At 41.5% G+C, this 22,622-nt stretch overlaps 1 protein-coding gene across 6 annotated transcripts in view; it reads right to left on the minus strand.

Moving 5' to 3' along the window:
• LOC121871877 (suppressor protein of bem1/bed5 double mutants-like) overlaps positions 1–17,283 on the minus strand; it is a 59,028-nt gene extending 41,745 nt beyond the window's left edge. For 2 of the 6 annotated variants that reach the window (XM_042374454.1, XM_042374453.1), the window contains exons 1-2: positions 17,103–17,283; positions 8,394–8,406 (exon numbers count right to left, since the gene is read on the minus strand). In XM_042374454.1, the coding sequence (XP_042230388.1) occupies positions 8,394–8,406; positions 17,103–17,169 (80 nt within the window). In that variant the 5' untranslated portion in view covers positions 17,170–17,283. Of the gene's footprint in view, positions 1–8,389; positions 8,407–16,978; positions 17,071–17,102 lie in introns of those variants that run through there. The other 4 variants (XM_042374456.1, XM_042374458.1, XM_042374459.1 and 1 more) reach the window with 4 other exon arrangements.
• Between the last annotated feature and the right edge of the window lie 5,339 nt (positions 17,284–22,622).

The following is a 22,622-nucleotide window of genomic DNA, read 5'->3' on the forward strand; positions in this document are numbered from 1 at the left end:
AGGACTTGTACATGGTGAGAAGTACATGGATGGTGGCACCAAGGGAACCCCTGCACATGGTAGAGAGGGGAGCGAGACCCTGAAAGCATGTCTCGAAAATTGCAGACTTCAGGGATCTGACAACGTGTGCGAGTTACATACACACCCATGTATTTTGTCTCATTAACCCAGTCCAAGGGCATTCCTGATAAGAGAAGGAGTGGGAGGTACAACACGACCGTGCCACATGGCTTTTGTTTTTGCAGTTGAAAGAAGGAAACCAAGTGAATCACACTCTCTGGAGACCAGATCAAGGGCTTCCTGCATGCTGAGGTAGTCAGGGGCTTGTAAGAGGACATCGTCGGCATATCCTGAGTGGACAACTTCTGTCGGCCACGGGAGAGATGCAATGGAGTGCATGAGTGTTAAACAAGGTGGGAATCAGGACTCCACCTTGAGGGGTGCTGAGGTTCATTTCTTGAACAGGAGACAGAGCCTTCAACGCAAACCCGGGCCTGACGTCCAGTGAGGTAAGAGGCGATCCATTGTAGAAGTCTCCCTTTAACCCCTAACCACGCAAGTTCAGCTAAAATGAGGGCAGGCTGAGCCGTATCAAAGGCTCCCTTGATATCAAGGAAGACGGAGATGCGAGCAGTCTGATTGCAATAAAAGGAAGCAATGGAGTGTGCTGTGCTGCGATGCTGAATGAAACCAATGAGGGAGTTGTGGAAGCCGCCTATGGTGTGAAGAAGGCGATGATGGAGTATCCTCTCCATCTTGCAAACACAGGAGGTAAGACTAATGGGTCGATATTTCCCAGGATCTCCCGGCTTAGGGATGGGGATAATAGTGACATTTTTCCAGTTGGACGGGAGAACCCCATGTTCATAAGACATTGTAGAGAGCAAGCAAGGGGCCGTTAGTAATATTAGTACAGGCATTGAGGACGGAGTAGGTTATCTGATCATCCCCAGGAGAGGTGTCTTTTCTAGAGCGACGAGCACTGTCAAGCTCGAACCGTGTGATGGGATGATCAGTGGGGGCAGGGGAGGTAAGAGCAGCACGAACAACAGGCTCAGACGCATCGATACGAGCCTGCACTGCCTCCTGCATTGGATCTGGAAGTGCCTCAGGGGAGGAAGCTCGTGCCCAGTCCTCCATTAAAGAGCAGGCAAGGGAGGCGGGGTCAGGGTGGGGAGGAGGCCTCCGTCGAGTACCCCGTATAGCATTAATCCGATTCCATACATAAGAGGGTGACGACTGGAACGATAGAGACCCCGTAAAGGATAGCCAGTCCACCTCACGTATCCGACGGCGCTCCTGAGTTGCAAAGGAGCACCAATTTTTGAAGTCTTCCCAGTCCTCTGGAGACCGAGACCTCCGTATGGCAGAGTGGAGATCACGGGTTACCTGCCGGAGATGTCTCATGGCAGGGATACGATACCAGTAGTTGGTGGCTCTTCTGGGGTGACGGGGAGGGCGTGGAGGGGTAGCGCGATTGACAGAGTCATACACGGCATCAACAAAATCAGCGCTGTAAGAGTCAAGGGACTGGGGGACAACATAGGAATCCGCCCAGGTAGAAAGGTATTGGGTAAAGGAAGGAACAGCATCTTGTGTGAGACAAAGGCGAGGGGATCAATAAGGAGCTGATGTCGGGGCAGAGAAGGAGAGCCTGAGATGGGTAGTAATGGCAAGATGGTCACTATACAGAGCAGGCTTGGTGCAGACGGTAGGATGAAAGGAGGTATGACCGTTCAATAGTAAGCAAACATCAAGGAAACTATGGGGGAGGCGAGTAGGATCGTCAGGACAAAGAAAGCGAACATCATCATCCCCATTAAGAAACTGTGAGAGATGTGATCCATTAAGGGTACATGGCGTGGGATGATCCGGAGTAAGAGCGGAATGGCGGGCATTAAAGTCGCCAAGAACAATAGTGGGAATCCCATCATGGAGGTCGTGAAGAACCTGGGGGTCCAGAGAATCACTCTTGAAATGAACATTGACTACACGAAGGGTCCGGTCACCAAGAGTAAGGGAGACAGAAAGTAATTCAGACGGGGGTCCATGAGAGTCAGGTGAAGGGAGACGAACAGATGGAATGGTGTTACGCACAAGGGTGAGGAGGCCACGAGCCTGCCCACGGTACCGAGGCAGGGTGTAACCAGTATAGCCAGAGAGGCGGAGTGGAGTAACATCGTCTGTGATGGTTTCCTGAAGTAAAGCAACATCTACTTGATGGGAGAGCACAAACTGGGCGAGGTCTGTCCAGCGAGGTCTAAGTCCCTGGATGTTCCATTGTAAGAAGAGGAGGGAACGGCCTCCGGTGTGAGATGAGTTGGTGGGGCTAGACAGGGCTCCAGAGGAGGTACCAAATTCTGTTGAGAAAAATGGAGAGGGAGGAGGGGGAGAGCGAGGGATGGATCCTCCATCTCGGGAGATGGAAGGAGGCGGGTCATCAGGGCTTGCAAAGTGCGCCCCTGTTGGGTCAGGGTGTCCAGAATGAGTAGTTGTTGCCTCTGCAATGTCGCAATTGTTTTCACAAACAAGTCGAGTTGGGCAGAGAGAAGGTTGATTTGCTTGGAGTGGCGATTCAGACGGAGAGTGATTGTTTCCATAGCACCAACTTGGTGTACCTGTACAGGAGCTGGAGGTGGCGGCGAGGATTGCCGAGGGCCCGACTGGGCATGTGGTGGTGGTAGTGACGGAGAGGGACGGTGAGGGTTCAGTTGAGTAAGAGGTGCTGGTGAAAGACAGCGGGGGTCTGGGTGGGCAGGAGATGATGGTGACTGTGTGGCAGGGCCGGCAACGACCTTGTTCCAAGAACGGGAGGGAGGGGAGAAAGGATGGGTGGTAGGGGTGATAGGGGGGATGGTAGAGGAGAGGAGATCAATGGGAAATCCTTGGTGGATGGAAGAGGCGGTGGTGGATAGGAGTGAGGTTTGGTTGACGGGCTTCGTCAGAGACGAGGATGGTGGTACAAGGTAAGTTTTCCCCGGGCGAGTGCCAGGACGATGTGGGCAACTGGCATTCCAGGCGTGGTGACTGCCATGGCAATTGACACACCGTGGAATAACTGGGATTTTGTTCTGAATTTTCGATTTGCATTCCACTATTTCATGAGGACCTGCACAGAAACCGCAGGCGACCATCCTCGTGCGGTGTTTCCACGATTGGCAACGACCACAGATTTTTGGGGTTCCGATAAATCGGTCGAGAGGACAGTTGTGAATTGGTCCTACATTCACCTTCGGAGGGAGGGGGCCCACCCACCAGCCGATGAGTTCGTTGGATGGATGTTTGGAGACCGGGTTGATGCGGCGTTCCATGTCCAGTAGTTGTGGGAGAAGAGGGCGAAGATCGTCGATAGGGATCTCCCATAGAACGTGGCGAACCATTACCTTGGTACGACGAGTTTCTGGGGTGATGATGGTGAACTTCAGCATCACCTCCCCCTGGGGAGCAGGAAAGCCCACCTGAGTATGCAGGCGTACCGTCTCGTCCATTTGTGTGGTGACTATCACGGCTGTGGGACCTCGGCGGAGGCGAAGTGCTGAGTCCTGAGGAGAGCAGTGACGGAAGAACCAGGTCATCCGTGTGCTCAGAGGCAAGTCCCGAGGAAAGGCGAGATGACGAAGGCGCGACGGGGCAGGGAGAAAAAGGGAATCCCCTATGTCCATCGTCGGCGAAGGGTCGGTCATTGAGCCACATGTAAGCTCACTTGGGGACCCTGATGACAGGAGGAGTCCACCCTCTACAGCCCCAGAAAGGGTGCAAGGGGGAGCCGTGGCCCCTGCTGGAGACCCTGACTTCTGAGGTTTCTGCTTCTTCTTTGACGTGTCTTCAAGAAGAAAGTCGTCAGCATCACTGTCACTACTGCCGCCATTTCCAACGAACGGGAGCGTTTAGCAGCAGGCATAGGGCACGTTGGCAACACTGCAGTCAGGTGGAGTGGTAATGACGACACTGCTACGTCACACTATCACATTGCGCATGCGCAAACTTGAAAAACTTTGCTCAGAGGGATCGGGTGGTAGGACCAGATGTTTTATCCCCAAAAAATGACAAAGTCCAAAAGTAAAAAAAAAATATATGCCACTGTGCTGATAACTGGGTCTTACTATAGTTGTCTGCACAGGCTGGGATTGGTAGACGCGCTGAATTCGTCAGAAATACGAATTTCAAGGAGCAGTCTCTTACAGCCTTTGCTGACACTACGCACGCATGCGCTTTCCCTCTAAGGATCTTCATATATACAGCATACTGTATGTCATGACTTGGGGTCGCACTGGATAGGCAACATTACCCGACGGGGTCACACTGGAAAGTGCTTGGGAACCTTGGGTATAGACACTACACACAAGACGCATACAAATAAATAATAATGGGGAAATCCTCTCACAAATAATCAGATACAAATGTATATTAAAAATGTTGAGTCTACCCTCAAGTCTACTCCGTGCTTTATTAATAATAAAGCACTATTTATAACTTGAAGGCCAATGAGCAGTAAATAAAATTCTACAGTGAAACTGCTTCAAACAAAAGAATTTAAAAATGTAAGAAAGTTTAAATTTCCAGAGCTACTGGTTGTTTCAGTCAGTTGTCAACTTCTCAAACATGAGGCAGCATGTCAGTGGGAGCTGCCACCACATCACCAGCTCACAACAGTACAGTACACTGAATATGCTACTACCCCTCTGTATGCACACTCGCACACTTAGACTACTGTGTTAAGTTTTTATCTTTGTAAAAAAAAAAAAAAAAAAAAATTTTTATCTGCCCCTTTTCTCGTTGATACAATCTGACAATGGAAAAATAATTCTGATCACTATTTGTGAATCCTTAACAACCAAACCAAAACTGCTGTACAGTAGTCCCTCGCCAACTATGGGGGGTTAGGTTCCTGAAAAATCCCCTGGTTAGCAAATCCGCAGTTAGCAAGATTGAAGGTTATGGAAAATATGGGGTTAGGTTCCATGGCCGAAGATAATACTCGTCAGAATGTGTAAAAAAAAAAAAAAAATATATATAAAAAAGAAAATGATTATCATAAGGTCGGATCATGGGAAAGGAAGGAAGGAGCAGGGGGTGAACCTGCACCAATTGTTCCGGCTAACAGGGATATCACTGTACAGTATATACGTTTTCGAATGATATGAATCCTCCGAGGCTTCAGATCATATATTACATGACTTGAAGTGGATGTCTTAAATAAACACCAATGCCATGCCAGTCATCAATGGGTTTTTACATCGAATGGAACGATGAATTATCAGGGAAACCTCGCAAAATGTGAGAGATGCTCCGTATAATTACCCTTTACAGCGAGAGTAATCGTAACACTGAGGTAGAACAGTGAACTTGGGTGAAACAACTGGTGCCTTGATTTGAAACTTAATTTTGGTGTCAAACCAATGCTATTTACATATCGGTAACATGGCAGATCCCATGTAGACTGATATATTGTATATTGCTGGTTGTTCACTCGAATATCAAGTACTATTTGCTTAGTCACTCTTCATTAATTAGACATATCGTGAACAACATGAGTTGGCATATCACAAACTTGGTATGAATAAAACTCTGTTAGTAGAACAAAATAATAGTGAAATGTCCATTTTGAGGTCTCCATCTCAGCTATGATGCTCAGAAACACTTCCATTTAATGTATGTTTCAGTGTTATTGTACAGGGGTGGATCCAGGAATATCAAAAGGATGGGGTCCAAAAAGTTTTGGGTGGGGAAACATGTCGAGCAAGTGAGCCCACACAGCTGGTGGTTTTAGGGGGCTTATCTGACCAATATCATGGACATTTTGAGGCCATTTTAAAGCCACATGCACTTGATATTAGGAGTTATTCTGAGGTCAATAGTAATCACTTTTTACTATACAAAAATGCCTGTGTACAATACTCCATTGAAGAAAAACTATTGGAATTTTCTGATGAAAAGATGGGGTCCGGACCCCCAGGACCACCCCCCCTGGATCCACCCTTGTTGTAATCATCAGTGGCTTGTTTACATATGCCTTCCTTCTACCAGCACGAGACACACATTAACCTCAACGCCCCGGTTGATGTTCCGGAACATCCATCGAGAGCGCCCCGGTTGACGTTCCAGAACGCGCGCCTTTTCGCGGCATTATTTGAATGCCCAGTGCGGGTTATCAGGTTTCAGTAAGACTATTTGCATGTCACGCCACACGCTCGGTCACAAGGAAGGTTCTTGAATACAAGTACAGGCAGTCCCCGACTTACAAAGGGGTTAGGGACTATAATCCAGGTAGTAAGTCGAATTGGTCTTAAGTCGAAAATGCAAAAATAATACAGTACTACATAGTGAATCTAAAATGGGTGTCTCTTTTTCTTCTCAGCACCACAAAACTCTCACTTTTAAGCTTGCCAGCCATTTTAAAGGGAATTACAAACGAAAATTTTGTCAGTACACAGCGCAATCACTAACGTCGGGACTCGAAAATACGTAACTTGAAAAATTTTTGGTACGACTGGGGCAGTCATATGTCCGGGTGGTCGTAAGTCGAGGAGTACCTGTACCTACTTTAGTTTGTTTCATTTGCATTGTTTGTCCATTTTCTCATGTTGTATCAAAGTAATATTGATATACAGTGGGGTATGCTATAACGAACGGATCCTACTACGAATATTCCTATAACGAACGGTTTTACCTATAAAATTGAGAATGCTATAACGAACGAAACTCCTACAACGAACATTATTTAAAAAAAAAATAATAATTTTTTTTTTTACTAATTTATTGTTTTTTTTATTACAAGTATTAATGATACTCTTTATTTCAGGGGTTTAGATGCATATTTATGCACTTTTTTTAAATTTTTACAATTTTAAATTATATTTTTCAGTGTTAAGTGGTTGTATTTGGGGGCCTGGAACGGATTAATCCTATAACGAACAAGGTTCTAGAACCAATTAGATTCGTTATAGCATACCCCACTGTAAGTAGTGTAGTTGTATTGTAGTGTAGTACTGTATTACTGAAAAAGAATGTTATAATTATGTTAAAAATTTATTTATAAGTGGAATTATTATTCCGATAATTATTTATATGCATTACTTGTTTTCCCAAACACAAAGACAGCCGGACAGCCTGGCGGCAGACTGCGTGTGTGTCGCCGAGCACTTTTTATGAAAAAATAATGCAAATAAAATAAATTCTTAATGAATTATTTATCGGAAATAAGTATTATGATCAGTAAATATATGTATTTCTGGCCATCCCGGACACAAAGACAAGCAAAAAATGGTCGCTAAGTGTGTAGTGGCCACGAGCATTCGCCATCAAAACAACACTGTCCCCTTATCTCCCTCGCCACTGCTGCCCCAGGGAAGTTTCTAGAGGGTCAATATAGTATAGTTTTTCTTACTTCTTTTTTATTGTTTCATCATTTAAAAAGGTTACAAATTATTTTTGGAAATGTTGATTTTCCTCAATATACCCTGCGTGGGGGTATGGCCAGTGTCACCCTAGCCCGGGACATAGGGGTTAACTTAAATAAAAAATTTCGAATTATACTTTACTTGTACTCTAACTTAAGTAACAAATCACAGCGATACTTTCCAAATATCTATGTGAAATCCATTTAGTTTAATAATTCCTTATATCTTTTAAATGAGGCATACTGTACCTGAGTAAGTTGCTCTTGCATGCCACCAGGACTGGAAAAAATCTTCCTTGTATTACCAGTTATTAGATTATATTTCAAAACCCTTAAGACAGTTTTAAAAAATACAAACATCCTCTGGGTTAAAGATGGCTTCTGTTCCTGAAAATCTTTCCGTAATGTAAAGGCAAGTTTTTTCCCGTAACCTGAAATTATGGTCATAATGTCAAAATTCCTTAAGGGCGAAATTCTATAACGTGGGGATGCCTGTAAATAGCTGGTAGCTGTGAGCAGACATATATATAAGTTCAATGTCACTTGCTGTATCTTTTGTTCATTATCAATACTGAAATGGATTTTTTTTGCTCCATCCAATATATATTAAAATTTATCATTAGTTTTAAGACATTCAGCTAAACCATAGTACAGTATCTATGGAATACAAATAAAATAACATAGTGTAGCTACTTTATGTACAGGGTACCAGAAGCTATTTGAAATAATATACAGTAAAGTATCACAGTATGAAGTAGAACAATCATATTTCAGATTGACCCCGTACAGTATGCTTATGGTAAAACTTCCTTACTATATTTCAATGACCCGAAAGATAATGCTACCTACTTTACCTGTACAAATTAAAGTAACAGAAATATTTCCCAAAGTCTCATGGTTTCTTTCTTCATAAAGATAATAATTTTGCCATTAAAAGAAGTTTGTTCCTCTAACTATATACTTTACATAATACACTGTATTCTGCTTTACCTACCATGAGAGGGCATCTGCACAGCAGTCATCAACATGAAATAGAAAAGCATTATCTCAATTAAGTTACTACTTAAGCAAAATATCAATACATTAATACTGTATATAACAAATAAAAGTGTCCATTAATCAGTCCATAAGATTAACACTAAGTCAACAGGAAAAATTCAGTGAAAAATGTTACAGGTGCACATGTACAGGTACTCAAGTATGTATCTCATGTTCAAACTGGTTAAATCTGGATAAAACTGTTTTACCAAGTTACAGATATTCATGTACTTATCTCCTGTTCAAACTGGTTAAATCTGGATAAAACTGTTTTACCAAGTTACAAAGACCCTGAAGCTATTTGACAACATCAGGCAAAGAAATGCCCCAAACTGACTCTTCTGTCCACCATCAACATGGGTGAAAATTCTTCTCCTGATCTAAACACTTATCATATCAGAGGACTGGACTGGTCAAACAAATATGATATCTATAGTGCATGAACACAAGAGTGCAAATTTTATTTAACCACAATCTATTTACTTAACACATGGTCTACAAACATGACTTACATGTAAGGAATCTTTATCAGTGTTTTCATAATGTGAGTGAGCCCTAAAAATGAAATCATCACCAATAACATATGGTAAACTATTCAAACAGTAGCAGACAAGTTATGTGAGGATTGGGGAATGACCCAGATACTGAGTACAAAGTTGAACATAATAGTATTCATTATGGCAACAACCATACTTCCATCTGTCTGCAGCCTTCAAAGTGTTCAATACACACTGGTTTATTGCAATAAAGGATTTCAGTACAGTACTGTACAGTAGTCACAACTGGCAATAAAAAAATAAAAAAAACGTTTTAAACACCGAGTTGTTGGTTGCTACGAACATTCAATTTTCACTTAAAAATAACTGTAAAAAATATTTTGAACAAAAAATATTTTTAGTATTCATTAAATTAAAAGTATGTATAAAATCATCAAGTTATTAAAAACATGTTTATAAAGTAAGAGCATAGTAATTTGCTTAGCTTTATATAACATATAGCAACAAAGAACTAAAGCTTGGAATCCCATGTTAGAGATGGAGTGACCAATGACATCCCAGTACGTTGAACATCCCATAACAGAGACCACCAGAGCTGAGGTGGAATGAGTGTTTTGTGGTTGGGGTTTTGTCAGTTGGGGTTTTGTCTGTAGACCCATCAGTCTGTGTGTTTCATACAAGTATCACAAACCACGCAATTATCACAAACAAGGGCTTATAGCAAGCAAGCTGACAAGTAGGTGACACCTGCTTAACTGTGGTTAGGGAGGGTAGGTCAGGTTACAATAGTTAATTTTCAGCTCTTATTCATTGTTTACCAAACACTGGCGACGATGACTTCTGTGCCTTACTCAGTATAAGTTTAGTTTCAGACACCCAGGGAATCGTAGGAATATAACTTTTGGAATCAATAGTTTAGACAATTCTAAGACACTTTTCTTCTATGACATTTCCTTCGCAAAAGATTTGCATATGCCGTGGAGTCCAGGGGGGCAGGGCCTCTTGGTTAGAAGGATAGGTTAGGTCATTTGCGAGAGAAACGTCATAGAAGAAAAGTGTCTTAGAATTGTCAGTATTATTTTACTTTCGGACATAGAGCCCCCAAAAGTTATAAACTACTGAAACAATTAGATCTCGCTCTTCTGAGCATTTTGAACCCCATATATACTTGGCAGAAATGAATAATAGCAACAATTGAATTTAATTGATTTTAAGTAGTTTTCAGTCTTTGTCTCTGAGGAGGTGCTACCTGCGCAGCACGCATGCGCAATGTTGACTGACGTCATCCAGTCGTGACCAATAAGGTATCGATATCACCACATGAATTTTTTTCGACCAATCACATTTGATTTTGTCAAAGGAAGCAGCCTGGGTAATTTACTTGACCAGTCTCACAATGGCCGTGGTGGAGGTTGGTTGTTATTTGTGCTTCTACGATTATTTGCTTAGTTTCACGAAAGACAATTATTCTATCCAATTCTTACGTAACACTGGTCCTTCCACTTCTAACCAAGGTATTGTACATTCGGACATCGCGCTCCAAAGTTTTTAACTACTGAACCATTTAGGTTAGTTTAAGCTAAGCCTACCGGGGCTCTGGAGCCCCCGGTTAGGGGTCAGGTTAGGCCTACCGGGGTTCCGGGGGCAGCGCCCCCAGCTAGGAGTTAGGTTAGGTTTTGTTAGGTCAGCTTCTTTTCCTCGGTGTTCACAAGAGAGGATGCGATTAACCTTCCTGCGTTTGAAGACGGTTCGAAACAGCACTGACCCACATTGGGTTCACAGAAGAGGGTATTAGAAATAAACTGTCAAAGCTAAAGGTCCATAAGAGTCCCGACCCTGACATGGTGCACCCCAGAGTGCTAAGAGAGTTGTGCAAAGAGCTTGCTGAGCCCCTGAAGATCCTATTTTGTAAATGCCTGGATGAACAAAAAGGTCACCCAGTGATTGGAAAGTGGCTTATGCGAGTCCTATCTTCAAGAAGGGTGATCGTCACTCCACGAACAACTATAGACCGGTGAGCCTGACCAGCATAATATGTAAAGTACTTGAGAGTATTATCAGAGATGCCACGATGGAACATCTACTACGAAACAACCTTGTAAAGGATTGCCAACACGGTTTTATGCCGGGGCGCTCTTGCTTACCACAATTGCTCAAGGTATTGGATATTTGGACCCATATTTTGGAACAGGGTGGTAATATCGACAATATATACCTAGATTTTGCCAAGGCTTATAACAGTGTACCTCATGAAAGGATGAAAATCAAACTGGATGGGTATGGAATTCGGGGAAATGTCCTAGAGTGGATAGAAGACTTTCTACATAATTGCAAGCAGTGTGTGGTGATTAATGGCACGAAATCATCATCTGTACCTGTCACAAGCGGGGTACCACAGGGCAGCGTATTGGGCCCGCTGTTGTGTGTTTGTTTCATAAATGAAATGCCTGACGTTGCACACTCCTCCATACAAATGTTTGCCGATGATGCCAAGTTATTTCGGGAAATCAAGAACCAAGAGGCCTGTGAAGAGCTGCAGAAGGATCTCTGTGAGCTCCAAGAATGGTCAAAGAAATGGCTGCTTAGATTCAATGTCACGAAGTGTAAGAGGATGCACTTGGGGCGTACCAATGGTAAGGAGGCGCATCATATGTCCCAACGGGATGAAGAAACTACTGTACACTATTTGAGACTGAATGTGAGAAGGACCAAAGTGTGTATGTTGACAATGAGCTGAAGTTCTCGGGCCATTGCAAGAAAAAAGTAACTCGGGCAAATAAATTATTGGGTCTTATAAAAAGGTTGTTCAGATATCTAGATGGTCCATCCCTTGTAACAATCTTAAAGAGTGAAGTGCTTCCCCATCTGGAATACTGTAAACCCGTCTGGTCCCCACAATACGCTTGGGACTGTCAGTTGTTTGAAAATGTTCAAAGGAGGGCCACCAGACTGGTGCCTGCACTTCGGCACCTCAACTACCCTGAGAGATTGGAGCACCTGAACTTGCCTAGCTTATTCTACAGACGGGCAAGGGGCGACCTAATTGAGGTGTATAAGCACCTCAAGGGGCACTACTCAGTCGAGTGTCCTTACTTGGAGCTGGCGGACGCTTGCCCCATAAGGGGTCACAGCTCAAGATTGAAGAAGCCGCAGATCCAGAAAACTGTGAGGGCAAACTTTTTTGGAGTGAGAGCTGTGAACTCTTGGAACAATCTACCAGAAAATATTGTGATGGCACCGAGTGTGAGCTCTTTCAAGACAAGACTTGACCAACATTGTAGCAGGTTTAGGTACATTCAGGAGCCAGTGCATGTTCAGTACTTGCCAACAGTGCGTAACAGAGACGTGGCCAATCGCCCAAGCGGCTAACAAGCCGATCGATTGGTGAAGAGGATAAAAGAAAAAGTAAAGTAAAAGACGACTCGTTTTCTCCCCCACCCAAAAAAACCCAATTTCCCAGGCTCTTTCCCATTATTGTGGGGGGGGGGGGTTTCCGCCAAAAATGAAGGTCTGATTCGTTTGAAACACACCAAAATACACTGGAAACATATTTGTCAACCCCTAGGGACTCATGTCCTAAAGTAAAAATTTACCTAATTGTCTAAACTATCGATTCCAATAGTTATATTCCTACGATACCCTGGGTAACAAAAGCTAAACATTTTCACTTGTTGCCACTAAACAAAATCGAAGTTGAAAATGATTTTCCAATGGTTTTTATGTGTTATGAATGAATTTGACCTTCACTTCTGGCACAAATCAATCGTTTCTGAGATAAGCCCCTTCCCATCTCAGAATCTAGAGATTGGCTGTAAAAATCAAGGTTAAAAAATTTTCAATACGCATCATAAACTATCAGAAAAAGTTTTGAATCTAACCTAACCAATCAAACTTTACCTAACCTAACCAGGGTGGCTCCATAGTCATTTGATGTTCTAGGTGTGCACGGCCACATTGGAACACATATAATAAGATGTTAAATATCTCGCTTAAACTTAATTTGCGCCAGAAATACCATTGAAGAAGTGGTAAATTGTCACTTGTTGCCACAATACAAAATCAAAGTTAAAGCTACTTTTCCAGTGTTTTTTTTTAAGTGTTATGAATGAATTTGACTTTCATTTCTGGCACAAATCAATAGTTTCTGAGATACGCCCCCCCCCCCTTCCCATCTCAGAATCTATAAATTTGCTATAAAAATCAAGGTAAAAAATTTTCAAAACACACCGAAAACCACCGGAAAAACAGTTTTAAATCTAACCTAACGTTTTCTTCTTTTTTTTTACAGGCATTAGCCCACCTGGGCATAGGTCATTTTTTATGACCTACATGAAGGCCTGGGGGGCAAAAATATTATAAAATGATGATGATGATATTAAAAATAATTAAAGGAAATAACAATTAAAATAAAAGAAAATAATAACAGTACAGTCGAGTCTGGATTTACGCGGTTTTGGTTTACGCGTTTTGCCATTTATGCGGTGCCTTGCCAGAATTGAATTGCTTGATTTACGCGGTAAATTTGGTCATTTACGCGGAGAGCAGCTGGCGGTCCTGCCGCGCAACGCCATTTTTGGACTCAAACCTCCCACCATCTCCTGCCATGCTTGGATAAGCGGCGCGAGTAGGTTGCGCAGTGTATGTCTCTGTTGCGTTATCTGTGACGTCATATGACATATCGGACTGTGATTGGGCCATGCATCCTTACCTCCCTCCGCCGCTAGCTGTGATTGGTTTAATGTAATATGACGTGCCCTGCCACGGGAGGGAAGAAGGCGCTTGACCTAGCCGTGTCAGTTACTCTCCTCCCAGTCACTCCGTGTAAACTGTGTTCTATTGTTCCGATAATCTCGTAAGAATGGCCTCCACTGGACCCCCACCACCACAGAAAAACCTTGCATTACCTGGACCCAGCCGCCCTAAGCCAAAGAAGATACGACGTGCCCTAAGTTACGAAGTGGAGTACAGTACAAGTTTATACAAGATTTAGAAAAAGGAACGAGACAGGTTGATTTGGCGAGCCAGCATGGCGTGAACGAATCTACGATCAGGACGATCAAGAAGGATGCAGCCAAGATAAAAGAACACATGAACATCACAAAGTCTGCAGGTGCTTCAATGGTGAAGTACTGCCAGAACAAAGTGCTGCTCAAGACGGAGAATTTACTTGTGAGCTACTTGATTCGTCAGGCAAGACGGAACATGGCGGTGGACACGCGGTCGGTTCAAGAGTACGCACGTGAACTGTACGTAGCAGTGGCACGTAAGATGGGAATTGCAGAGCCCAAACCCTTCAATGCTTCCTCTGGGTGGCTGCAAGGGTTAAAGAAGAGGAACAAGCTCATTAACATTGGTGGTGAAGGAGCTAGTGCTGACCGTGTTGCAGCTAGTGATTTTCCTCCATTCTTACGTGACGTTATGGAGGAAGGACTGTACACCGACGACCAAGTGTTCAACATGGATGAATCCGGTCTGTTTTGGAAAAAGCTACCTACCAAGACCTTCGGTGTCAAGTCTGCCAGCAAGTGTCGGGGCTGGAAGTTGCAGAAGGAGTGCATCACCGTTTTGTTTACCACCAATGCCTCAGGTACCTGTAAACTTAAGTTATCAGTGATCCACACAGCCCACAAGCCGCACGCCTACAAGAACATGGATATGACCAAGCTAAATGTCCACTGGCTAACCGCACATAAGGCGTGGATGTTCTCTGGTCTGTCCCTCTCCTGGTTTGACGACTGTTTCGTTCCCGACGTCAAGAAATTCTGCGAGCAACAGAATGTTCCATTCAACATTTTGTTGCTCCTTGATAACGCACCAGGACACTCGCCCCTACTGTTGGATCGTCACCCCAACGTAGAAGTGGTCTTCCTTCCTCCCAACACTACGTCGTTAATCCAGTCCATGGACCAGGAGATGATATGCAATGTTAAGGCTGCATTCTCTACAAAGAAGTTTAAGCTCCTGAACGACTGTACCAACACCAAGGATGAGTTGCGCAACCTGGGTGACACCGATAGCGAGAGCGAAAAGGACGAGGAACAAGAGTTGGCGGATCAAGAAGTTCACGTCAAACAGTTTTGGAAGAAATTTAACGTCAGGAAAGCTGTTGATTTCTTGGTGGAGGCATGGGATCAGCTGTCTGTAGCAACAATTCGTCACGCATGGCGGCATGTGTTGCAAGGTATCCCAGGTGGGAGACAGAGTTAACCTGTGACTGGTGAGGTTCAGTCTGTTGCAGTGGCAGTGGACCTTGCAAGAGAAGCTGCGCAGAGTGTTACAGCAGCAGGCTTCTCCGAGACCACCAACGACGACATTATGAAGGTGATAAGGGATTCTGAGGTGACTGCCGACGAGATGTTAGAAGACGATGACGTCAGTGAAGATGCAGGTGGTGAGTCATCGCGAGAAGGACACAAGTTATCGCATGGTAATGTTAAGGATGCCATCGAGTTTGCAGAGAAACTCAAGTTCATCCTTTCCAATGACCCTGACGATAACCGCTATGAAGTCTTCAATAACCAGCTGTTGCAGACTATGGAGCCGTACATCACGGTGTATCACGACAACATCAACACTGGCCATCAGCGTAACATCACAGACTTCTTCGCCCACAACCCACCACAGCCAGCCCAAGCCAGTGACAGTGATGGTGACTTTGAGGGATTTGTCAGGGAGGCCCTGACAACTATGGTGGATAGTTCCTCTGCCTCGGAACCAGCCGCCATTCCCATATGCCGACCTATCTCTTCTACTAACGTACGTGTTAAACCTAACCTAACCTTAAGTAAGTGTTAAACCTTGATTTTTTTCTAACCTAACCTTACGTAAGTGTTAAACCTTGATTTTTTCTAACATAAAGTAAGCGTTAAACCTTGATTTTTCTTTTACCTGGTACAGTATATTATTCTCTTATTGATATTTCTCTTCTATATTATGTGTGTGTGCATACCATCATAACGTTAAGATACTATTTTTACTACAACGAACGTACTACTACTACAAATAATATAAATAGCCATAAATAAATACAAAAATGAAAACAAATATCAAGCACGAGAAATGACATACAGCTCCTCCTCGACTTACGACGGGGTTAGGGACCCAAATCCAGGTCGTGAGTCGAAATGGTCGTATGTCAAAAATGCTTAAATAATACATAGAAAATCTAAAATGGGTGTCTCTTTTTCTTCTCAGCACCACAAAACTCTCACTTTTAAGCTTGCCAGCCATTTTAAAGTGAATTACAAACAAAAATTTTGTCTGTATTGACATTGTGACTTGAAAATACATAATTTGACAAAATTTTGGTACGACTGAGGCAGGTCGTAAGTGCAGGTGGTCATAAATTGAGTAGGTCATACATCGGGGAGCTGTACTGTATGTATGTTGTGTTGTCAAAGTAAGAAAAACAATTGAAACCCTCCAATTGTGTGTAAATGAGGCAGACAACACATTATGCTTCCAATATCGGATCACCTGAAGAATCGTCACCCCAGAATGTCCACCTGAGGAATCGTCACCCCTGGATATTCCACCTAATGAGTTGTCACCCCAGGCCAGTGAGTATAATTTGTATAATTAGGATAACAAATATATTTCTTTGTGTTATGCATCTTACCTAACCTCACCTGAAGATTAACAAACATGGAGGGCACTGACCCCACCTGAAGAATTTTCACCCCAGGTGTTGCCACCTGAAGATTCATCACCCCAGGATATCCCACCTGAAGAATTGTCACCCTGCCAAACTCTGGGGTGACAATTCTTCAGGTGATCCCCAATATCTTCCCAGGCGGTAGTACCTCCAGGTTTGGTAGCTGCCTACTACCTACACCAAACCTAACCTAACCGGGGGAGCTCCACAGTCGCTCGATATTCTGGGTGTGTACCGACGCATATGAACATGCTGTACATAATGAAATATTAAATATCTAATTTGCGCCAGAAATGCCGTTGAAGAAAAGTGTCACAGAATTGTCAAAATTACCATTACGATAAAATCCCAGAGATTCATTTAGTGGCAACAAGTGAAATAATACCTTACCCTGTTGGGTAAAAGTTGTCCTGCACAAAAAAATTTAAACTTCTGATAATATACTGTACGTGCACAGTACTTGAGAAGAGTATCCCCAGCTGTTCTCTTCAAACTAAAAACTATTAATTATCACCTTGATACAGCTGCATGTCACTTTGAACTGCACTCATATTAGCTTCATCCGAGTCAGGGCACTTCATATTAAATGAATTGCGTTGCTTAAGCTTCCTGACCTCAATGTCATGCACCCAGTAGCCAACACTGTCTGACTCAGCCTGCGATGCCTGACTGACGACATGGCTCTGTAACCCTTGTGGCGCCTACTGTACAGCGCCTCATGGTGCCCACATTATCGCACCGCACATATAACAATTATTGTGCTTGTACAAATATTCCACCTTTAAAATAAACCTAAAGAAAACAAGATTTTAAATGAAACAGTTTTTTATCACTCACCTAATATTTTAAAAGTTTAAAGAAAATGTACGGTAAATAAGCTTTATTAGCCGATTGGGCAGTTAGTCAGTGAGTTATCTTATACCCACTAGACACCCTTGCCTGGCGAGTGTGGCGTACTGCAGTGTTTGTCAAACTTTTTTTTACTGCGACCCACAGCCAGAACAACAATTTGAATTGCGACCCATTAAACCTAAGTGTAATGATATGAAATGAGTAAATCAAAGACAAACACTGTTCACAATTTTCCTTTATTTAGCATCGACAAAATTCATGTAAATTTTTCATGATCCATTTATATTTGAATTATATGTATCCAATTGTATGAAAATAAAAATATTATTTTAAGAAAATCAAACATGAAGAAGACACCAACACAAGTAAAGTAAATAACAGTTAAGATCTGTGTGCTTGATTTAATGTGATCTATGTGCTTGTTTGTTCATAAGCAGATGTTTCCAATTAGGGACACAGGAAGACAGTGCTACACGCACATCAGGGGCAGTGTTGAGCCTGTTTCTGTCTTTAGTCTTTAATTGAGTTAAAGTGGAAAATCCCACTTCACACAAGTAAGTAGTACTGAAAGGTAATAGTGCTAGAACAGCCTTTTTACTGAGTAGTGGAAATTCATCTTTGTTTTTAACCCAAAATGAGCTTAAATTTTCGCGACCCAATTTATTTATTTCGCGACCCACTGAAGGGTCGGGACCCATAGTTTGAAAACCCCTGGCGTACTGTATCTGCATGTGGCCAGTTGTCAAGATCTCTATGTTTGTCTATTTCTCTTTATATGGGCTCACATACGTACCGTACGTACATGTAAGATATCTCGCTCAGGATGGAGGTAGGAATAGAAACTCACAATGCGTTTTATATATATATATATATATATATATATATATATATATATATATATATATATATATATATATATATATATATATATATATATATATATATATATATATATATATATATATATATATATATATATATATATATATATATATATATATATATATATATATATATATATAGTAAATAAACAAACTTAACTAAATAAAATAACTATATATTATGTACTGTATATACAGTAAACCCTCGATAACTCAGCATTTGATAACTCGGAATTTCATATAACTCAGCATGGATATTGTCTCGGAATGTATTAGTATAACTTGGAAAATGCCGAAATATATAAAACTATCCAGAGAAATCTCGACATATCTGGCCACCTGCATCACCTACCATGCTTCTGTGTCACCTACTATGGTGCTTCATTCTTTGCCTGTAGTGCTAGTAAGTGTTAATTTTTTACATTTAGTAATTACATGTACACATACAGTATATATGGATCGATAATTTTTTATTGATGTATTTTTGTAGGAGGGAGGTAAGTGCCTCGATATGTCGGAATTTGGGATAACTCGGCAAGGCCACAGCCCCATCTGTGCCAAGTTATCGAGGGTTTACTGTAACAATATAAAGAGCTAAATACATACAGTAAATAGCATAGCAACTAAATATCTCGCCGGATAACTAAATAATTGTCACGAAATGAATAAATACACTGTATGTACAGTATTCAGCAAATATTTGGACTCATGAGACATACAGGGCAGTCAGTGCTAGTAATCCAAGGTTTTTAAAAGTCAAATGCATAATGAGATGTAACATACATTTCATAATCTAAAAGACTTAACAAAAAGAGACATTAACTTCAATTTAAGAAATATGGTATATACAGTGACCCCTCGTTTAACGAACGCCTCAGTTAACGAAATTTCGGTTAACAAACTGCCTTCCATAAGGATCTTCAATTCGGTTAACGAATTTCTTACGAACCGACCTCAACATGTTTTTGCTTGCACTGACCGGGCAACCAGCTTTAGTATCAGTCCGCCAATACATTAATCGGTTCTAGGGCTTAAATTCCTTACTATTTTAGTAAATATCAAGAAGTTTATACTATTCAATACAGTAATTTTAAAAGTTTAATATTAACTTTTTTAGTCATTTTAACAATTATTGAACATAATTGAAGGTAAAGAAACTAGTTTCTGGCGTGCCATCCAGCCTGTTAACACACCAGACAGGCGTTAGTCTCTCTCTGTTTTCAGTGGAGGTAACATCTTGCTTGAGACTCTTCAACTAAACGCTTTTTTGTGTTTCCAAGCAAATTATTGGTCATTTTGAAATATATTTTACAGTGACAATATATAATGCAGTGCAGTGTTGATTTAAAGAAAATAATCATGAAATACACCAAGAGAACTAAAATTTTATGGATGAAATGGTGCCATGGGGTGACTTCTCTTCCACCCCAATGCCTTTTCTTCTTCCTTCTCCTCCACCCCCATTCTAATTCCATCATCATCATCATCATCATCCAGGAGCCTTCTACATACACACCTCAAAGTAAGTGAACTTTTCTACCATTTTTGTTGAATTTAGGAAATTTTCGGTGAGCTGGAACCAATTACCCAAAAACCCATTGAAACAATGGTTTCGGTTAACGAACTTTTCGGTTAACAAACGACCTTCTGGAACGGAATTAGTTCGTTAACCGAGGGGTCACTGTACTGTATAAAGTCAGGACTGTTCTATGGGTCAGAGGAGTTTCACTTTCAGCAGACACCAAAAAGGTCAGAGGCCTTTGAAATGTGTAGTAATAGAAGGTTAAAAATAAATTAATGTACACCCACTAACAAAAATATTCTGTACCCTTGGCTCTGAAACCCTCCACAACGATCACTGCGGCAGAAGCCGTGATGAGTGTTATCAGATTTCTTGGTCCGGTGTATCATATTGTAATATTATATAACCCCGTAAAGATGCCGAATAATCTTTTAGTGAGTGTACACTGACAAGAAAACAAAAGGAGGAAAATGAGATACTTTAGTCATATAATTAGGGATAAGGGGATAATAGCAGAAATATTAATGGGAAAAGTTGAGGATTGGAGGGTCAGAGGAAAGCAGATGGATGAATGAAATTAAAAACTTGATACCCTAATTTAGTGGAGACCTGTAAAATTATAGTACCACAGCACAGAAGTTATAACTTTCATTAAACAAACCTGGTGAAAATACAGTACTGTACATTACTGTACTGTATACTGTATATATATAAAAACATGACACCAATTATCAAATAACAAACTGAAAGAAGTGGTAAATAAAAACCATACTGAGCATATCCCTTCTTTTCTATTTTATTATAAACTTTGTATGATGTAATTTTTTGACTGTTGGGCCTCCAACTTTTTCATATTTACATATAAAAAACATTGCACCAAAAAATATTGCCATATATATGTAACATTCTATCAAACAGATCCAATACAATCAGTAATAAAAGCTGCACATGAATGGAATTATTTGTACAGTATACCGGGTATATAAAAATGCTTCTTGCATTTTTCCTTTTACATGACTCCCAACACTTCATATTCCCAAAAGATTTCAGTTAAGGAAAAAAAGTTGAATGCTTTCTACAATACTTGCCATTGAATCCTGACACATTACCTCTCTCCACTTTCATATATCTTAATAATTGTATTTATATCTAATAGCCATACTGTGTATATCAATACTGTACCGTTATATATCTCATTAGTGTGTCTGTGTACTGTATAACATTGCCTTCCATTATTCCTCATGTATCTCATACCTTTTATCATATCTCAGTAAGTTATATGCTTTGGGTAATCACATACATAAAAGAATTACAACTTAGTCTGCATTTCATGTAAAAAAAATAAGTTAAAGATAAATTCAATAAAACATGAGGGACTAATCCTGAAATCCCATTACATTGCCAAGCCTGGACTTGCCAAATCATGTGCATTTAGACAAACCAACAAGTTGAAAATGCATTGTTCACATGGATGCTAAAAGTGACACACTGATGTGAAAATTAACTTTTATCTTCCAGTCATATCTTCATCTCTTGAAGGACCTTGATGGATATAAAAGTTATGATTGATGCCTGAAAGCCGAGTCTTTGCTGCAACTTTAACAAGTGCACTCCACGATCATCTTTGGTCCACAAAAAATTTTCTTCCCAGAAACAGAGACTAAACATTCAACAAGATAAGAAAGTGAGCAGTCTAGAAATCACAGGTCCATTTACCATTCCACTAAGTTTGTCGCAGCACCACTTTTGTCCTATGTTCAGAGAGCAATCTTGGAAAAAGGTCCCAAGTTCATGGTAAGTACTTCCAACGTTTAACAAAAGAAGAATCCTCATTTCATCTCTCTATCTGAGACTAAGGTGTCAAGTGGCCTCCACTCTCCACACATTATTCCCCTAGATTTCTCAAAAAATTCTGTATCATAAGCCTATCTCACTTTCTTGAAAAAACAGAAAGCAGTCTAACCTCCCCTTCCTGAGACAAAGCAGTACTAGAGGAAAGGGACTGACTCCCAACCACATCATAGCCACCAGTATGGTCAGAAGACTAGGATAAATCATACATCAGTTCTGGGTCCCAAACCAGTTCTGAAACATGTGCCAGAGCTGTACAAATCATCACTTCAGAATTAAATGAGTAGCTTGTATGCCCATATTCTCCAAAGGAAGGCATAAAATACTCTGAATCAGTTGGGTAATAAGATCTCATAATCATGCCCACCCTCCATCCCAAAACTGAAAGAGTAACTGATAAAACCACAATCTCCTTTACCCCTTTTAATATTTTATTTGGCTAATGCCAGACTATTTTATTCAGCACAAACATACCCCCTGTACACAAGGGGTTAAATAACTTCATATTCAAAATATACTTGTGACCCTCTAAGGAACATATTAATCCTCTTTAACTCCCAGGCTTCAGTTCACGTCATGTGATGTACAGTACAGGTACTGTAATTTGACACTGTTTGAATCGTCACATAGACCTGGCTAGATTAAGTTGCGAAGTAGGCATTTATATTTCACTTACTCATGCTTCCCAGTCTCAGTAGTGTTTCAGTGTTTGTGATATTCCCAGCATCCATGATGGAGTTTCAGATTCCCTAATCTAAGAAGCTCAAGCCAGACACCCATTATCTGGATAACATAATCTCTTATTAGGCTGAGCTGTGCAATGTCAGGATGGGCCTTTTGTTAGGTTATGTACTCTCACATACAAACACACCAGCAGGCTCCTACATTAGGTCACTGACTAGTCAACACTCTTGCAGTGCATATCACA

Source organism: Homarus americanus, unplaced genomic scaffold (assembly GCF_018991925.1).
Source record: "Homarus americanus isolate GMGI-L3 unplaced genomic scaffold, GMGI_Hamer_2.0 scaffold39675, whole genome shotgun sequence".
Taxonomy (NCBI): domain Eukaryota; kingdom Metazoa; phylum Arthropoda; class Malacostraca; order Decapoda; family Nephropidae; genus Homarus; species Homarus americanus.